The sequence below is a fragment of the Eschscholzia californica genome, unplaced genomic scaffold (assembly GCF_041429995.1).
Source record: "Eschscholzia californica isolate CP2 unplaced genomic scaffold, dmEscCali1.0.p SCAF_5, whole genome shotgun sequence".
Lineage (NCBI taxonomy): Eukaryota > Viridiplantae > Streptophyta > Magnoliopsida > Ranunculales > Papaveraceae > Eschscholzia > Eschscholzia californica.
The window spans coordinates 25,806,903-25,824,605 of record NW_028238472.1 but is presented as its reverse complement, the minus strand read 5'-3'; the positions used below and the strand labels follow the sequence as shown (position 1 = coordinate 25,824,605).

General features: G+C 42.5%; 1 protein-coding gene and 1 long non-coding RNA gene across 2 annotated transcripts; one reads left to right on the top strand and one right to left on the bottom strand.

The window, feature by feature from the left end:
* Positions 1-2,028: 2,028 nt before the first annotated feature.
* LOC147537993 (uncharacterized) lies at positions 2,029-2,580 on the bottom strand. The gene has a single exon (XM_086642908.1). It carries the CDS (start codon positions 2,578-2,580, stop codon positions 2,029-2,031), a length of 552 nt encoding a protein of 183 aa, XP_086499034.1.
* Positions 2,581-13,746: 11,166 nt separating this feature from the next.
* Positions 13,747-15,911, top strand: LOC147537992 (uncharacterized). The gene is made up of 3 exons (XR_015226130.1): positions 13,747-13,912; positions 14,535-14,602; positions 15,688-15,911. It is a non-coding gene; the product is annotated as an uncharacterized LOC147537992 (long non-coding RNA).
* Positions 15,912-17,703: the final 1,792 nt, after the last annotated feature.

Here is a 17,703-nt window from a genome sequence, read left to right as displayed (position 1 = left end):
CTGACTTGCAATCCTTGCTAAACCTTTAGGGTTCCATAGAAACGTAGGAACCCCTCGGAAACACACCCACACAGGCAGGGTGTTCATTGAAGCAATATCATCATCAATGAACAACTCCCAAGGTTTAACAATGAACAGCCTATTAGCAATAAAGAAAGGCTCCATTTCAAGAACTCTCTGCCTATCCTCCTCCAAAAAACCATGAATCAAGTAAGCAGAGTCACCATGAACAGTTAAAATCATATCACCTTTCGGCCTCCAACGAGCCAAAAGAATTCTTCGAACCATTGGAAATGATAACCGCTGCCCAACAAACGATCCAACAAGGAGATTCTCACACTCCTTAATCTCATCTTCAAATTCCTCAAGACAAATCTCAGGAACCCCCTCCTCATTCAATAAAGAAGGAGAGAACCCCAGCTTCGAACGAGACTGTCTATCACCCTTACGAAACAAAGAAGCCCAACTTGATCCACCACCATGAGAATTCGAGGTATAATCCTTTGCCTCCCTTGAATCCATAGCTCCAGGATAAAGATCCCCTCCCTCTAGGTGGGAAGGAGACATCAACCCCAACTGTCTCATAGTTGCCAGCACCGCCGCCGCCGCCGCAAACCCTAAAAAATAGGAAATAAAGCTGTCGGAAAAATACCCTCAAAATCGCCCCACCCGTCCTGATGGGTTCTCTTCTTATTTCTTTAAGAAGTGTTGGAGGATTGTAGGGGATGACTTTGTGCTGGCTGTCCAAAACTTCTTCAGATCAGGCAGAATGCTAGGAGAGGTAAATTCTACTCTTGTTTTTCTTGTGCCTAAGGTTCCTAATGCTTCTTTGCTTGGTGATTTTAGGCCCATATCCTGCTGTAATGTGATTTATAAGTGTATCTCTAAGATTCTCAATGAAAGAAGGATTTCTTGCTCATGGTTTAATGGTCAGGAGGGTGGGCATGCTATTTGGGCTAAGTTGGATAGAGTGATGGTTAACATTGACTGGCTTGAAGTTTTTCCAGGATCCAAGGTTTGTTTTGGCATTCCTAGATCTTTTGATCATGCTCCTGCTATTGTGAATCTTGAAGATATTGTGGTTAGGGGTAGGAAACCTTTCAAGTTAAATGAATGGTTTTCGAAATTTTTTGAGGAAAGAATATCTAGAAAGATTTAAAGATTACTCTTCCCAAGTTCAGATGGCTAGGGAGTAAATGGAGACTTTTCAGGAGCATCTTTAAATGGACCCTTCGTGTGAGCAAGTTAGAAGGGAGGAAAGGGCAGCTGTGGCTAAGTTTTGTAAGATGGCAAGACCGGAAGAGGCTATGATGAGACAAAAGTCCAGGGTGCAGAAGGTGCATTTAGGGGATCATAATCTCACCTAAGCTCTTGGGTGAGATTAGGTCTACTTTGGTGACCTTGGTGCCTAAATCTATTGATGCTTCTAGAGTAAGTGATTTCAGACCTATCTCTTGTTGCAATACTGTTTACAAGTGTATTACTAAAATCCTTACTATTAGAATGAAGGATATTATGTTCAAGCTTGTGAGTCCTTGTCAGTCTGGATTTATTTCTGGTAGATGTATTCAAGACAACATCCTTCTTGCTCATGAGCTGACTAGGGATTATCCTAAGTCTTTGGGTCCCCCTAGATGTGCAATGAAGATTGATTTACAGAAGGCCTATGATACTATAGAATGGGATGCTTTACTGGCAGTTATGGAGAGAATGAGGTTCCCTAGTAAGTTTAGACAATGGGTCTATGCTTGTGTCTCCTCAGCTAGCTACTCTATCATGGTGAATGGGTGCTCCCATGGGTATATAAGGCAAGAGGGGTATTAGACAGGTATGTCCCATGTCTCCCTACCTTTTTGCCATGGTCATGGAAGTTTTTAATGTTCTTTTGCTTGGTATGGTGCAGGAGAATAAGTTCAATTTGCACCCCAAATGTGCTAGGCCTATGGTCAGCTGGGAAGGGCCCAGACCCAAGGGGAACTAGCTACAAAAAGCCTCAAAGCAAAAACAAACAGTAAAAAAACAAAGGCACTAAGGCCAACATCTTCTCAATCTAATTCTACCACTCTTATAATCTTTAAGGATCTGGCCCAGCCTATCAGGAAGGCTATCAATATCATACTCAACAACATCAACAGGCCTAAGCTTAGCAAGGAGGTCAGCAGCCTGGTTAAGCTCCCTCACAACATGATGAATACTGCTGTCTTGAAAACAGTCCCAAAGCTGCCTAACTTGCACCCAAAGGGGCGAAGCATCCAAAGGAGGGAGTTGCTTCTTATCAGCCAGCTCAGAAGCCACCATCTTTGAGTCAGTTGCAATAACAACTCTAGAACACTGGTACTTAAGGGCCAAAATTAACCCCAGATGCACACCTTGAAGCTCATGATAGATAATGGACACCAAGGAGGAAGACCCTGCACCAACAGCAATAGGATTCCCAACTAAATCCCTAATAAGAGCTCCAAAACCAGCTGAAATAGTATCCATGGAACCATCTGAACTGATGAGGAAACAACCAGGAGAAGGAGGGCTCCATCTATAGCCCTTAACAGCAGGTCTAGTTAACTGAATACTCAGTTCCATCTTTCAGCAAACTCCATATTCTGAATGGACCCCTCAATTCTACACTTCCAAGAGGCAACCTTGATCTTGACCTCAGCCACGATCAAATTGGTATGCCCTGCGACAGTGTTAGCCTTGTGCTGAAAGACCCTAGCATTCCTCTTAAGCCATATATGATAAACAAAGGCATTGAAAGTGAGGCAGCCAACTCTGGCCAGCACAGAGGAGCCACTGAAATGGTTGCAACACCATCTAACCTCCTCCTAAATAGAGGGGAGACAATGCCTGAAAAAACCCAAAAGTTGAAGCAACCTGCACCAAATTTCCTGAGAGAAGCTGCAACCAAAGAAAAGATGAAGAGGGGTTTCAATATCAATGGAGCAAATACCACATTCAAGGGGTTCATGAAGACCCCAAAGGCTGAGATTATCCCTGGTTTTCAACCCATTATGCAGAACCAACCAAGAGATAAAGCTGTGTTTTGGAATGCAATTGGGGAACCAAACCAAAATCTTCCAAAAGACAGTCTAACCTCTAGGCCTAACAGCATCATAACTGCCTTTAAGCATGTAGCCACCTTTAGAACTAGCCTTCCAAACCAGCCTATCAACTTCCCCAACAGCAATGGGCACATAGCTCAATGAGTCAAAGACAGTAGGGAGCTCAGTCCTCACGTGAGCAGGGACAAACCAAGAACCTTCCGTGATGAAGTTGGCAACTTTTACCTCAAGATACAAATCAGAACTGTATCTATAGGAATCTAAAAACAAATGATGGAGAACACCCATAGGATGACAAGGATCAATCCAAAACAAAGTATCAACACCATTACCAATGAGATGGAGCAGGATACCTCTAGCAGCCTCACTACAACCTAAGATCTTCCTCCAGCACCAGGAACAATCCTGAGGAGCCTTCATGAGCCAGAACTGCTGGTTCCTTATCAAGTTCAGCCTAACCCATCTAACCCATAAGGTATTCTTATTAGAAACCACCTCCCAAATATGTCTGAGGTTGAAAGCTAAATTCAAAGCTTCAATGTTTCTAATACCAAGGCCACCCTCACTCTTGGGAAGACAGACAACATCCCATCTAACAGTAGCTTTGCTAGGACCAAGGTCCACACCTGTCCAGAGGAACCTATTGAAGATGGTATTGATCTCTTTATAGATCCTTTTGGGGAGGACAAAGACTGATATCCAGTAAATAAGCATGCTATTCAGGACCACATTGACCAAAAGCAACCTTCCAGCAAAGGACAGAGCCTTAGCCTTCCAAGAATGCATGACTAGTTTATCTAGGACTTCTCCTTGGACCTCTGGGCGTAGCATGGGCTACCAGAACTGGTTTCGTCGGCTTGAGCACGACTAGTTTATCTAGGACTTCTCCTTAGGCCTCTGGTCGTAGCTTGGGCTACCAGAGCTGGTTTCGTCGGCTTGAGCACGACTAGTTTTCGCCGGGACTCCTCCCGTATCCCTGGTCGTAGCTTGGCTACGAGGGTTGTTTTTGTCTGCTTTTGCATGACAAGCTTCGCAAGGACTTCTCCTTATACCCCCGGTCACCTTTGCTACGGTTGTAGGTTAACTAGGACTTTTCCTTACAACCCTCAGTGTGGATCGCGTTTCACTCGAGTAAAGTCTTTTGTTTAACTAGGACTGCTCCTTGAAGGTCCTCTGGTCGTCGCCTTAGCTTCCAGAGCTACCTAATTTTGTCGGCTTGAGCACGGTCAGTTTTATCTAGGACTCCTCCTTAGGACCTTGGTGAGGGGCCCGTTTTACTCGAGTGAATTTTAGTTTAACTAGGACTGCTCCTTAAGGATTTCGGTCGTTGCCTTAGCTACTAGAACTACCTATTTTTGCCAGAGTAAGGCTAGGTGAGTTTGACTAGGACTCCTCCTTTATAGTATCGCCTTTTTGCTAAAATATTTTGTTTATTAATAAAATAGGTAGCTTGTAACGCTACTTCTCCTGTCTAACGGCTTTATTCGCAAAATAATTTTTAGGGATAAGAAGCTAAAGGGGAGATGAGATGGTAACCTGTGCGATTTTATTCTTGCATGTGTGTTGTGTGTTCGCGATTGGCGGCAGCTTTGGGGACTGGAATTGCTGCCCTTTTCCTGCAATGTCGGGCCGAGACTGCGTAGCACTTCCTGGTCGTTGCCTGGTCTCCTTTCACCGTGCCCACGTGGTTCGTTCCCGGGATTAGGAATTTTATCATAAGATGATTTATTGATACTATAGCTCCTGATTCGCTCAGGAAATTCCTTCCCAGGATGATGTTGTATGCATATAACTTGTCAATAATCACGAAATCCAGCATCATTGCTTTGCTTGTTGTTCCTTCTTCGATGAGAATGAGCAAGGTGATAATCCCGCCAGTCTTCACTTGATATTGTCCAAAACCGGTCAGGTAATGTTCATAGCTCTCAGTACAGTATGCCCTTACCTGAAGTTTTTGGAGACATATCCTGCTTATGACTTCGGTGGACCTCGTCGGTGAAGACCACGAGGGGTGTCGGTTTGTCATCTATCGTCATGATTTTGCCGTTCCTCCGACGCCTTTTGCTACCCCTGCCTCTTTCGTAAGCGGGTCTACCGGCTATGACGTTGATGTCTTCCCCGTTTTCGGACTCCCACTCCGTTTCTTTTCATGCGAGCTCCTTTATCAAGGTTTCTGACATACTATCGAATTCTCTTGCCAGTCGCCTAACCATTGTTGCAGTGAGAGTTATCTCTCGGAGTGCCTGTCCGTCTGTCTAGCTGTCTCTGTTGGGGTGGACGGCTCGTCTATCGGTCGGCTTTTCCGAGAGCAGGGATTCGACTGTTTCTGAAACGGTTTTCTTAACGCAGTTTTTGCTGCGCTGAGACTCCTCTGTAACTGTGTGATTTTCTCCTCTTGCTGCCTTCTCTCAGCTCGAGCCGTTTGAGGGCCGCTGTGAATATTATTCGATCAAGGGATGTTTCCCGAATTTTGTCGGGTAGGTGGTCTTCTGTTGATATGTTTACCTGAGGGGTTTAGATAAATAGTTAGTTCGAAAAGTTTTGAATAAGGTTAGGGTTACCGAAGTGATAATTTTGTTGGAGATTGCCCTCCTTCTAGCGCCAAATGCTGATGTCAAAAATTGACTTTCGGTTAAATCAGCATGACAACCTCCGTTATGTTTGATTATTCTGTTAAGTCGAGTGTTGTTCAACTTAGAGTTCCTACTTCTAGCTCTGCTTCCTGCTCTGCTTCTTTTCCCAGATCCAGTTCCTCGCTCCTTGTTCTTGTTCGTCTGCTCCCAAGGGGGGAAAACCTGCAAAGGGTTCGAAACCTCTCCGACGCTCAAGCCAGTCAGGGTGCTCTTTGCAGTAAAAGAATGAATATTGATTGATCCTTTTGGGGGCGAGTTATGGAACTCTGAGTTTTGAGTGATCTTTTAAGGGTAAAGAGATCGCGTCCTGTGAAGGACAATGTGGGGGGCCTTTTATAGGCGATGTTAGGCCAACTATGATCAGTGGCGGTGGTGAGGCGGTTGCCGTCAAACCAAAGAGAAAGTTTCCTCTCTTGAGTATCTAGGGTTTCTCTTAGAGTCTATCTAAGTGGAAGTTCTTAAGTTTAAGGATCCTTCGTAGATATCATGCCGATGTGATAGATCTTAGAGGAGAAGTTTCCTCCTTTAGTTACTTGGAGTCCAAGCAGGCTTAAACACTTCGAGATGTGTGGCCGACTAGGATCCTTCTAGGATATTCGGGATTAAGTTGGTAGATCACCAAGCGCTGCTGCCTTCCCAGTTCTGGGTGTAAGACATTGTCGGATCTGTTTGGACGCCCCTTTACTCCTCTGGAGACCCCAGGGCTGATCTGTCCATGCCAAGGGCGTTTTGCAGGGCTGGTTTCTTCAGGCCGACCTCCCAGTTAGGGGAATATTTGTGGACCATCAAGGGCTCAGCGGTCCTGCTACCTGAAGCCGGGTTGACCCAGTAGACTTCAGGTCTGATCTTGACTCTTCAGACGTTAGTCAACGTCTGGACATTTTATGCATCATGATCAGTTTGTATCGCATGTTTTTGAGAAATCAACTTTTTGGAGTCGATCAGGATTTCTTCTCCTATCAAAATTTGGGAGGTCACCCTGACAGCCTCTTATTGGAATTTAAGAAAGAACTCTTGACTCCAAACACTTGAAATTCATACTCTCTAAAATAACTGAACGGTTCAAAATGGGATGAGATGTTTCAATTGTGTTTAACATTAGACAATTACATCCGGCAAAATATGGTGCAATTATCCATTAAATTGGTAACGGGTGAGGAAAGAAAGAGTTTTTCCCGAGAGAAAGAGTTGAGTCATCTGACCTAAAGAAGAGTGAAAACCCAATGTCCGAGTTGATGATGCTTCATTCTTTCTGATGGTCGAGAAATTGATTTTGGTGAGCCAGGTACCGTTGATGGTGATGTGGTGCTGGCGCTGGTGATAGTGTTGGTGGTTTTGGTACAGATGGAGGTACTGTAGTGGTAGTGTGGCAGAGAGTAAGGATAGTGTGGGGACTGCGGTTGTGAGGTATGGCAATGCAGTAGGTGGTGTGATGATGGTGTGGTGGAGAGTAAGGTGGTGGGGATGTGGTTTTGGTGGTGGTGGAGGAGAGATGGTGGAGTGTGGTAGCTGTGGTGGTGGTCGTCCTGATTGTGATGAAGTTGTGGTGGCAATGGTGAAGGTATTAGTATAATTGTGCTTGTGGTGGTGGTGGACATCTGAAGAAGAGAGGTCTCTTGAGAAGGGCTAACCAGTTCTTTTAGGGATTACATGTTCTTCCAGAGCTTCAAGTTTTGCCCATGTTGGCTTAACAAGCTGTTTCATGCATTCTCAATTTGGTTCTGTCGTAATGCATTATATATGTTGTTAAGAACATAATTATGTATATAAACATTTTATAACAAGTCATGACATTATTGTACATGTTGTTAACAGTTTATAACAACACAATTATATATGATGTTAACCGTTTATAAAAACATATTTAATATTTACATATGTTGTCAACATAAAAGAGTAAAAATGGGATTATAGAAAAATAAGACTTTCTTGTTAACAACATAATTATATATGTTATCAACAGTTTAAAAAGTATTAAATAATAGGTTTCTTAATTTAATTTTATAAGAAATTAGGTCGGAGGTCCAATTTCATGTTTTTTTTGTCGAAAAGACAAATTATCTTTTTGTCCTTTCAGACCTCATATATAGTTTGGAAATAGTATTGAAGGACTTCCAAAAACACTCCCATTTCTAATACCAAAATTGCCTTTGGAATCTTAGCTTGTGAAGCTTTGCAAACTGGTTTGCACTGCTTTGCAATCTAGTTAATTAACAGAGCTTTGCAAACTGGTTTGCAATCTGGTTTGCAGAGCTTTGGAATCTGGTTTGCAGAGCTTTGCAATCTGGTTTGCAGAGCTTTGCATTCTCGTTTGCATTGCTTTGAAATTTGGTTTCCTTTGCAATGACTTTGCACACACTTTGCAATCTGGTTTGCAGAGCTTTGCAAACTGGTTTGCACTACTTTGCAATTTGGTTTGTCTTGCAAATATTTGCAATCTGGTTTGTAGAGCTTTGCAAACTGGTTTGTAATTTGGTTTGCAGAGCTTTGCAAACTGGTTTGCAATAAGGTCAATTTCGTCTTTTTCCTATATTAGATAGTTCACAAAAAATGTCATAGGTGTAGCATCCCATGGAGGGGGCATGAGCTGATTCAAAGGGTTTTGGTTCTGATTTTTTGAAGGATAATGGTTCTTCATCATCTTCGAAGGCTGAAGCTTCTTCTTCTCAGGAGAAAGTGAGAGATTCGAGTGGGCTTCACTTTTTCGTTCTAGTGAGAAGAAGTTTAGAGCGAAGCTGGATTATACTCCTCCTGTTGTCAGTAAAGAGGGTAAGCTTCCTCAAATTGATTTGGATGATTTTGTTGAAGAGATAAAGGAGTGTGAGAATTTGTTGATTGGTTCCTTCATTGGACAGAGGTTGTCATTCCCTCTGGTTCGAAGGGTATTATTTGCTAGGTGGAAACCTAAGGGTGGAATGTTTTTTACTGTTCATGGGGATTCGTCCTTTATTATTCAGTTTGATTTGGAAGAGGATAGGCAGAGAGTGGTGGATATGGAGCCTCTGTATATTGCTAATCGACTATTTTTTGTTCGTCCTTGGAGGTTGTTTGTTGAGGAGGACATAGCGACGTTGGAGACTCTCCCTGTTTGGGTTTGTTTCAGGAATGTCCCTATGTTTCTTTAGAACCCTAAAGGTTTAGCCATGATTGCGAGTAGTTTGGGTAAGCCAATAATGGTGGATGAACCAACAGCTAGGAGATCGAGATTGGCGTATGCTCGTGTTTGTGTGGAGATTCCAAAGGAGAGTGCTTATGCCTGAGGTTATTTCTTTTGATATTAAGAACTCGAAACAAATTGATATTAAGGTGGAATATGCATGGAAGCCTTTGAAGTGCTCTGGTTGTGGTGGCTTTGGGCGTTCCTTGGGTAAGTGCACCTCACCTGTTCGACAGAATGCTCAAGAGGAGGTTGGGGTAGCTGGAGCTGCTAATGTAGCTCCTGCTGGTCCTGCTCGTGCTCAGGGTGTGGTGCCTCCTGTGGTACCCCCTGCTAAGAGATTAGGTTCCCTTGCTACTTGTGCTCAGGGTGAGGTTCCTTTTAAGGAACCCCCTGCAAAAAGTAAGATTGAGGTAGCCTCTTCCTCTCATCCTGACTTGGCTGCTATGGTGGTTGGGGATGGATCTTGGACTGAAGTGAGTAGATCTCGAAACAATAAGGCTATTGATGGTGCTAGAAGGCTTGTGGCTGATAATAGTGATGAGTCCAGCAAAGGGAATGCTTCAAAAAGATTGTGTGTTGTTGATGATGAAGGCTTAGAGCTCAATCAAGATGGTACTGAGGTAATGAATCAGGGTGCTACTTTTGTTGATCCTGCAAGAGTTGCTGAGAAGGTTGCAAAGTTTGGAGGGAGTTTGCCAGGGCTTCACTAAGGCCAGAGGCTGAAGGGGAGGGCTGCTCTTAGATTAGTTAATGATTAATCTTGGTTGTTGGAATGTGAGGGGATTGAATGATTCCCTCAGAATAAAAGAAGTTGTTAAGTTCATTAGGAGTAATAATTTGTGTTTTTGTAGTGTGTTAGAGACCCATGTTGATGTTGGGAATAAGGATAAGGTGAAGCATTCTCTTATGCCTACTTGGAGTTGGTTACACAATTGTAGCTGTGACAACTCAGGTAGAATTTGGATTGTGTGGGATGATTTTTGCAGGGTGGTGACAGGCATGTTGCTGTTAAGCTGGATAGAGCTTTGGTTAACATTGAATGGGTGCAGGAATTCTCATCTGCTAAAGCTGAGTTCTTGAATTTTGGAGTGTCTGACCACTCTCCTTGTATTGTGGGTTTGTTTGAAGGTGATGGTGTAGGACCTAGGCCTTTTAAGTTCTTTAACTTCTGGACAGAGGAGAAGGACTTTGTTAAGGTGGTCTTTGCTGCTTGGAAGGTGCAAGTTACTGGTAACCCTATGTATAGGTTAGTTTGCAGGCTGAAGAAGGTTAAGGCTGCTTCGCTTGTTTGGAAGAAGGAGAGATTTAAGATTACTCTTATAAAGTTCAGTTGGCCAGGGAGCAGATGGAGGCTTTTCAGGATCAGTTGAAGGTTGATCCTTCATGTGAGCATGCTAGGAGGGAGGAGAGGGCAGCTGTGGCAAGCTTCTCTGTAATGGCTAGGAAGGAAGAAGCCATGACTAGGCAGAAGTCTAGGGTGCAGAAGGTTCACTTAGGAGACAATAATACTAAGTTCTTTCATGCTTCTTTAAAGGAGAGAAGGTCTAGGAATAATATTCCTTTCCTTTACAATGAGGCTGGTAAAAAGATTGTTAGGACTGATTTGGTAGCTCAAGAATGTGTGGAGTTTTACCAAAATTTGTTTGGGACCTCTAGTTATCAGAGGGGAGTGCCTGAGGTTCTTAATAATATGGAGTTTGGGCAGGTGTTGGATGATTTTGAGGCTGCTATGTTGGTTAGGGAGGTTACCAGAGAGGAGGTGGTTCATGCTCTTTCTACTATTGGGTCTGACAAATCTCCTGGCCCTGATGGCTTTTCAGCCCATTTCTTCAAGGCCTATTGGAGCATTGTAGGGGAGGATTTCATTAAGGCTATTTAGAGGTTCTTTGCTACTGGTATGCTTTTGGGTGAGGTAAACTCTACTTTGGTTACTTTAGTTCCCAAATCTAGTAATGCTTCTAGGGTCAGTGATTTTAGACCTATTTCCTGTTGTAATGTTGTTTATAAGTGCATTACTAAGATCATTACTTTGAGAATGAAGGATGTCATCTTTAAGGTGGTGAGCTCTTGTCAATCTGGCTTTATTTCTGGTAGATGTATTCAAGATAACATCCTCCTTGCTCATGAGCTGTCTAGGGACTACCATAAGGTTGTGGGGCCTCCTAGATGTGCTACGAAGATTGATCTTCATAAAGCCTATGATTCTATAGAATGGGATGCCTTGATGGCTGTTATGGAGAGGATGAGGTTTCCCAACAGGTTTAGGCAGTGGGTTTATGCTTGTATTTCTTCTGCTAGGTATTTCTATTATGGTGAATGGGAGTTCTTATGGGTATATTAAAGGAAAGAGAGGTATTAGACAAGGATGCCCCATGTCTCCTTATCTCTTTGTTATGGTAATGGAGGTCTTTAATATTCTTTTGCTTGAGAAGGTTCAGCAGGGTACTTTTCATTTGCATCTTAAGTGTGCTAATCCTTTAGTCACTCATTTGGCTTTTGCTGATGACTTGTTGGTTTTTGCTAAGGGTGATTTGAGTTCTGCTAAGGCTCTTGCTGAGGTTCAAGAGAATTTCTTTGTCTATACTGGCCTCACAGTAAATCAGAGGAAGAGTTGTTTTTTTTCTTCAGGGGTTGATGATGCTAACATTGTGCTTTTCAAGGAGATTTTGGGATTTGAGAGTGCTACTTTACCTGTCAGGTATCTTGGTGTTCCTCTCATATCTTCTAGGCTTAATTATGCAGATTGCTTACCTCTTATGGATAGAGTGTTGAGTAAGATTCACTCTTGGAAGACTAGGTTTCCTTCCTTTGCAGGTAGACTTGTTATAGTTAAATCTATTTTGCAAAGTATGGTGCTCTTTTGGCTGAGTGTCTTTGATCTTCCCAAAAGAGTGCTTAAGGAGATTGAAGGGATGTTGAGTAAATTTCTTTGGTCTGGGCCAAACATGGGAGGAAGGAAGGCTGCCATTGGGTGGATGTCCATTTGCTTTCCTACTGCTGAGGGAGGTCTGGGTGTTAGAAACCTTGTGGTGTTGAATATTGCTTGCTGCCTTAGGCATATTTGGGACATTTTTTGTCATAAGAAGACTCTTTGGGTGGAATGGGTGCAAATTAATCTCATCAAGAAGAAGAATTTCTGGTTAATGGGGATTCCTAGTAATGCTTCTTGGGTTTGGAGGAGATTGCTTCAGTATAGGCAATATGGTATTCAATTTGCTTTTCATGTGGTGGGTAATGGGGCTCAAACTAAGTTTGGGGTTGACCATTGTCATCCTTTGGGTCTTTTATATGCCTCTTTCTCTGATTCCTTTAAGTATGACAGTAGACTTCATGTTAATGCTAATGTGAATGCTTGTATTGTCGATAGTGTTTGGTCCCTTCCAAGTCATGTGGCTGTCTTGCTTGGTCTTATTGCAGATAAGCTTTCTGAGATTCCTATTGATATGGGGGCTGAGGATAAGAAGGTGTGGAAGGCTAGTGAGCAGGGGGTTTTCCAGCTTAAGTGTACCTATGAGGCCTTTGGAAAGACTAGGGAGGTTGTTCTATGGCATAATTTGGTATGGTATACTAATAACATCCCTAGGCACAGTTTCATTACTTGGGTGGCTTTGAAGGGTGGGCTTATCACTAAGTGTAAGTTGCTCTTTTGGGGTATTAAGGTGGATCCTCTTTGCTCTCTTTGTGGTAAAGCAAGTGAGGATGAGTACCATCTGTTCTTTCAGTGTGACTTCTCAGCCATTATTTGGAGCAAGCTTCTTCAGATGTTGGGGTTGGTTAAGATTACCAAGTCTGATTGGGATAAGGAGGTTGAATGGTGTTCTGCTGTGTTTAAAGGGAGGGATGGAGCTGCTGTTGTGGGCAAGCTTGCTTTCAATGGGTTCCTTTACTTCATTTGGTGGGAAAGAAACAGAAGACTCCATTTGGAACCTCCTAAAAGCAAGGAATTGGTTCTGACTCAGATTATTACGGAGGTGAGGCTGAAGGTTTTAGCTACTCACATTAAGTTTAATGATAATGAGAGAAGCAGAAGGATTGCTTCAGCCTGGAACTCAGAGGTTGGGTTTGTTGTGCCTTAGAGGGTGGAATGTTCCTGGCTTAGGCCTAACATTGGGACTGTAGTAATTAACTCTGATGGTGCTTTTTCAGTCACTAAGGCTGGTTATGGTTGTATTCTAAGGAACCATTTGGGTGAGGTTATTGTTGCTGCTAGAGGGGGTGCTAAGCCTACCTCAGTTATTTTTCATGAATTACAGGGCATTGCAGCAGGCTTGAGACTTGCAGTTCAGCTAAAGTTGAACAAGGTCTCTATTTCTACTGATTCTAAGATGGCCGTATCTCTGTTGTTTGCTGCTGATGTTGAGCCTCCATGGAGGGTGAGCTTCTTGTACAGGCAGATTATGAAGTTGAGGAAGATCTTTGAAGTGAGCACAGTGCAGCATGTGTTTCGTGAGACTAACCAGGCTGCTGCTGTCTGGTTAGCTAAACAAGCGTCAGTTGGGGATGAAGTGACTATATGGCCTGGTGAGCTTGATCCGGGTTTGGAGCATATTGTGGCTGAGGATAAGCAAGGTGTTGTCGGAATTAGAAGCAAATGAGGATAGCTGATTGGTCTTTTGATTGGGATTGGTGGTTTCCTGTTGGGGTTTTGGTCTTTGTTGATTTGTATTTGTTGTGCTTGTTTTTTGAGTTGTTGTGTTTGTTAGCCAGTGGAGAGTTTACTCCAACTGGTTTTTGGTGTTTTTTTGTTTTGTGGGCTGCCTCCCCTTAATGCCTGCTGATTAATTCAAAAAAAAATATAAAGGACTTTTGTTTGAGGTCTATATAAATGAAGGATCTAAAGTGGATTAATTTTTGCATGGCCACTTTGATGAACGACATTTGGCAGCCTATGCATTTTAAATTGTTTAAAGCCAGCCCATATTTAACCCACTTCTCATTCATATCAACACCAACCGAATTAGTGGAGGATATGTGGCGGAAATTTTAGGGTTTTAATGTTCGATCTTCTCGGCTTAATTTCTTCGCGCTCAGTTGTCGGAATTTAATGAAACTTGTTCCAGGTAATCTCATTCGATTTGTTCTACATATTTAGTGGTTCAGAAATTTCTATTTTGTCCGAATTTGGTGGTTTTATGATAGCTGTTTCGTATACGGTATAGTTGTACAAATTTCTTTTGGGATTGAACTTTGGAGCTATATAGATAATCATTATTCAATTTCTTCTAATGATTTGTGTTCAGGATCATGTTTAGGATATTATAGGCTATTTCGAGGTATCCATATATAGGCGAGATGCTGCCGAATTATTTTACGGCTCGAATTTCATATTTGGACTAGTTTTGGAATAAATTGAAATAGAGATGGTTACCCGAACTTTATCATATATTATATAAATAGACAGTTTCAGCTATGGATTTATAATATCGAATTCAATCTATGATTTGTCAGCTTATGAAGACTCTAAAATGAAAAATAGAGTTTATCGGAAAACGGTTGGTCGGTTTGTATGCATTTCAAGTATCTGATGGGCATGACTATGAAGTTAGAGATCAATTCAATACAAAAAAGTTAGAGATCAATTCAATTATTCGAAGTCTTCCAGCGTTGCAGATTGTTTTTATGTTTTTATGTTTTAAGTTTTCATCGTTTTCTATTCGTTTTTGTTATTCTTCCTTATCCCAGAGTATGCGAATGAGGAGGAATAGGTCACTGGTAGGCGGGAGGGAGGTCTTTGTTATGCAAGGACTGAGGTAGGGGTTCTGAATCCTTTATCCAGCATGGTTTTATAGATAATGAATATGCTAGATTCTATAGTTATATATGCGCCATTATAACTAGAGTTTAGGTAGCATGAAACACGATTTATGTGATGAACTGAAATATGCTTGAAATGTTTTGATGCGATATGAGAAATGTTTTCGAACTGATTTTACGATGATTGTGAACTACTGGAGATTTTCTTGTATGTACCGGACTGCGGATTATGTCAACCTACGGGAACGTAGCCGTTGAGGGTAGGATGACATGTGGACACGGTTGTGACCCGTGTGAGACCGATGACGTGGGCGACACTAGTCATAAGACCTGTGGGAGTAGAGTGCTTCACTTGCTGCCCATTGGTGCTCGTGCCTCCAGCTCGAGGCTCAGGGCCGTACACCCTGACCGCTCGCCTGGGAGGTGACATTGATTGGGATCCCTCTGCTTTGTGGCAATATGACTCTTGGTTGTTCCACTTCCGTGTTTGATAAGATAATGGATCGAACGAGCATATTGGTTTTGATATACGAATGTGGTTTTGAAATACGAATGAAACTGATTTTGAAATATCGCATTAGATGCATGACAGGGTACCGAAGAGAATGAGTTTCAGGTCCTTCCATGGTAATTGGGGGACGGCTCTCTTATTCGAACTCGGTGATCAAAAACGTATTTAGATACTTAAGGTATATATGTATCATGAGGTAAACTCTTTAATGATTGCGGAGTCCCTTAATGGGAGAGGGGCTTACCGGCTAGGGGTAAGTCTCTTTCTCGAGGAGACGTAGTGCATTAGCTAGTGACTAAATGGGCTGGTACTATCTAACGCACTCTAGGCTCTCCTGAGGAACTCTCCTTTATTGGGAGCGCACCATGGGTGGGCAGCTAATCACTGCTATTGCTTGCTAGATTAAGGAAAATGGTTTTGTATATAGTATATATATGGTAACTGGTTTGATAACTCGTTTTGTCATGATGTTTACAACTTATTAAATGAACTTTTGAAAACGTAATGGGTTTTGGAATGGCCTTCTACCAGAATAACTCGTGCCGGTGAGTATTCTGACCCCCTATCTAGTTGTTAGTGTGCAGGTGCTTGGTTGTAGCCTCGAGGCGGAGTTGTATTCCAGCCGGTGATCTTGTCTAACGAGGTTAGAGGTGTTGCGTCGTTTTCTTTGGATTTTGTTTATTGGCTTTCTATTATTTTAAAGTTATGTAGTTATTGCAGAAATGAACTCTAATATGTATATACGTAACACTTAGAGTTGTTTATAAGTTGTATCGACGTTTTATGAGGCGTTTGTATTTTTGTGGTTCGGGTTTCGACCCGAAACTGAGTTAAGTTTGTTTAGCTTCCGCTCAATAGTTATGTCTTTGTGTATGCGAATGTATGGTTTGCATGACAGGTTTTACATGTGCGACCGGTTCAATTTACAAAGGAGACTCTGCCAGATTTTTTTGTCTCTTCTGTGAATTGCCGGGGCGTGGTCATGTCTATTTTGGGACACGGGGCGTCACAATAGGGAGCTGGAGCCTATAAAAAGTTGATAAATCTTTTTGGGTTATTTCCCAAAAAGCCCTCAACTTTATAACCAGCTTCCTGCCTAGCCCCCTACTTTACCAAAAATACCCAGATGGCCCCTTTTTTCAGTTACCGTTATAACTCCATTAACTAGTCATCACTTCTCTCTCCTCCATCTCATTACCTCTCTTTGCCACCTCATTTTCTCGCCACCTCATTGATGAGACATGAAAATGTCCCATTTGATTCTTTTAACTTGGGTTAGTTAGTCCATCTCGAGCCGTTACTCTGATAAATTACTTGTTTATCTTGTCCAGGAATCTTTTACAAAATCGAACGCGGAAAACGGATAAAATCGAGAGAAAGACGTGTTGGAGGTATTTTGGACATTTCTTGATTATGGTAATTTTGGTCAACATTGGGTCTGCCGTCTCACCTATAGTCATTGTATTCCGTTGATTGATAAAATCAAGGGACAAATCCAATCTTGGAAGAGTCGTTTTTTATCGTTCGCGGGGCGAGATCTCCTTGTAAAGGTGGTTTTGAATAGTATGTTACTATATTGGGTAGCAGTGTTCGTTATACCCAAGAGAGTAATAAATGACATCAACTCCATCTTCAGCAAGTTCCTGTGGTCTGGCGTGGATATGGGGTGTAAGAGAGCTCTCATTGGCTGGGAAAGCCTCTGTTACCCTACTAACGAAGGGGGACTTGGTTTTCGAAATATCGAGGTATTGTTCGAGGCGTCAAATCTTCGTCATATATGGGACCTGGTTAGTGGTAAGACGACTTTGTGGGCGGAGTGGGTGAGAAATAATCTCATCAAAGATCAGCACTTCTGGACTTTATCGGCTTCGAGTAGAAGTTCCTGGTGTTGGCGACAGATTCTAGCCAGCAGGCCGACGGCTCAACGACTCATTTGTACTTTTCTGGGGGATGGTCATTATACTAATTTCTGGACTGATTTATGGCATCCTCGTGGTCTTCTATTTGATGCATTTGAGGCGACATACAGATATAATTATGACCTTCACTTAAATGCACGGGTTTCTCAGTTTATTGGGCAGTCAGGATGGGTCTATCCTACTCATATAGCAGCTATGTTATGGACTATCGAGGTTGAGGCTAGAGAGGTGGTGGTAGATAGTACTCTCAGAGACGAGGTGATCTGGACGCCTAGCCAGAATGGAGAGTTTACTCTCAAAGAGACGTAAGAAGCAATACGACCCAGAGGAACTCGATTGAGTTGGACTTCCTTAGTATGGTCATCGGGTGGTATACCCAAACATAGTTTCATCACGTGGCTCGCCTTTCGAAGACGCCTCAAAACCAGATCTCTTCTGGCTAGTTGTGGTATGGTTATAGATACTACATGTGTATTCTGTGGGGTAGATGAAGAAACGGATTTCCACCTATTCTTTGGTTGTTCGATAACAAAGAATATTTGGGAATTGCTATTACTCAAGATGGGATTTCAGAGAGTATGTGTTGTTGACTGGGAAGAGGAGTTACGGTGGTGTCTCAATCACTTTGAGGGGGTTTCTATTGCTGCCTGAGTGGGTCGCTTGCTTT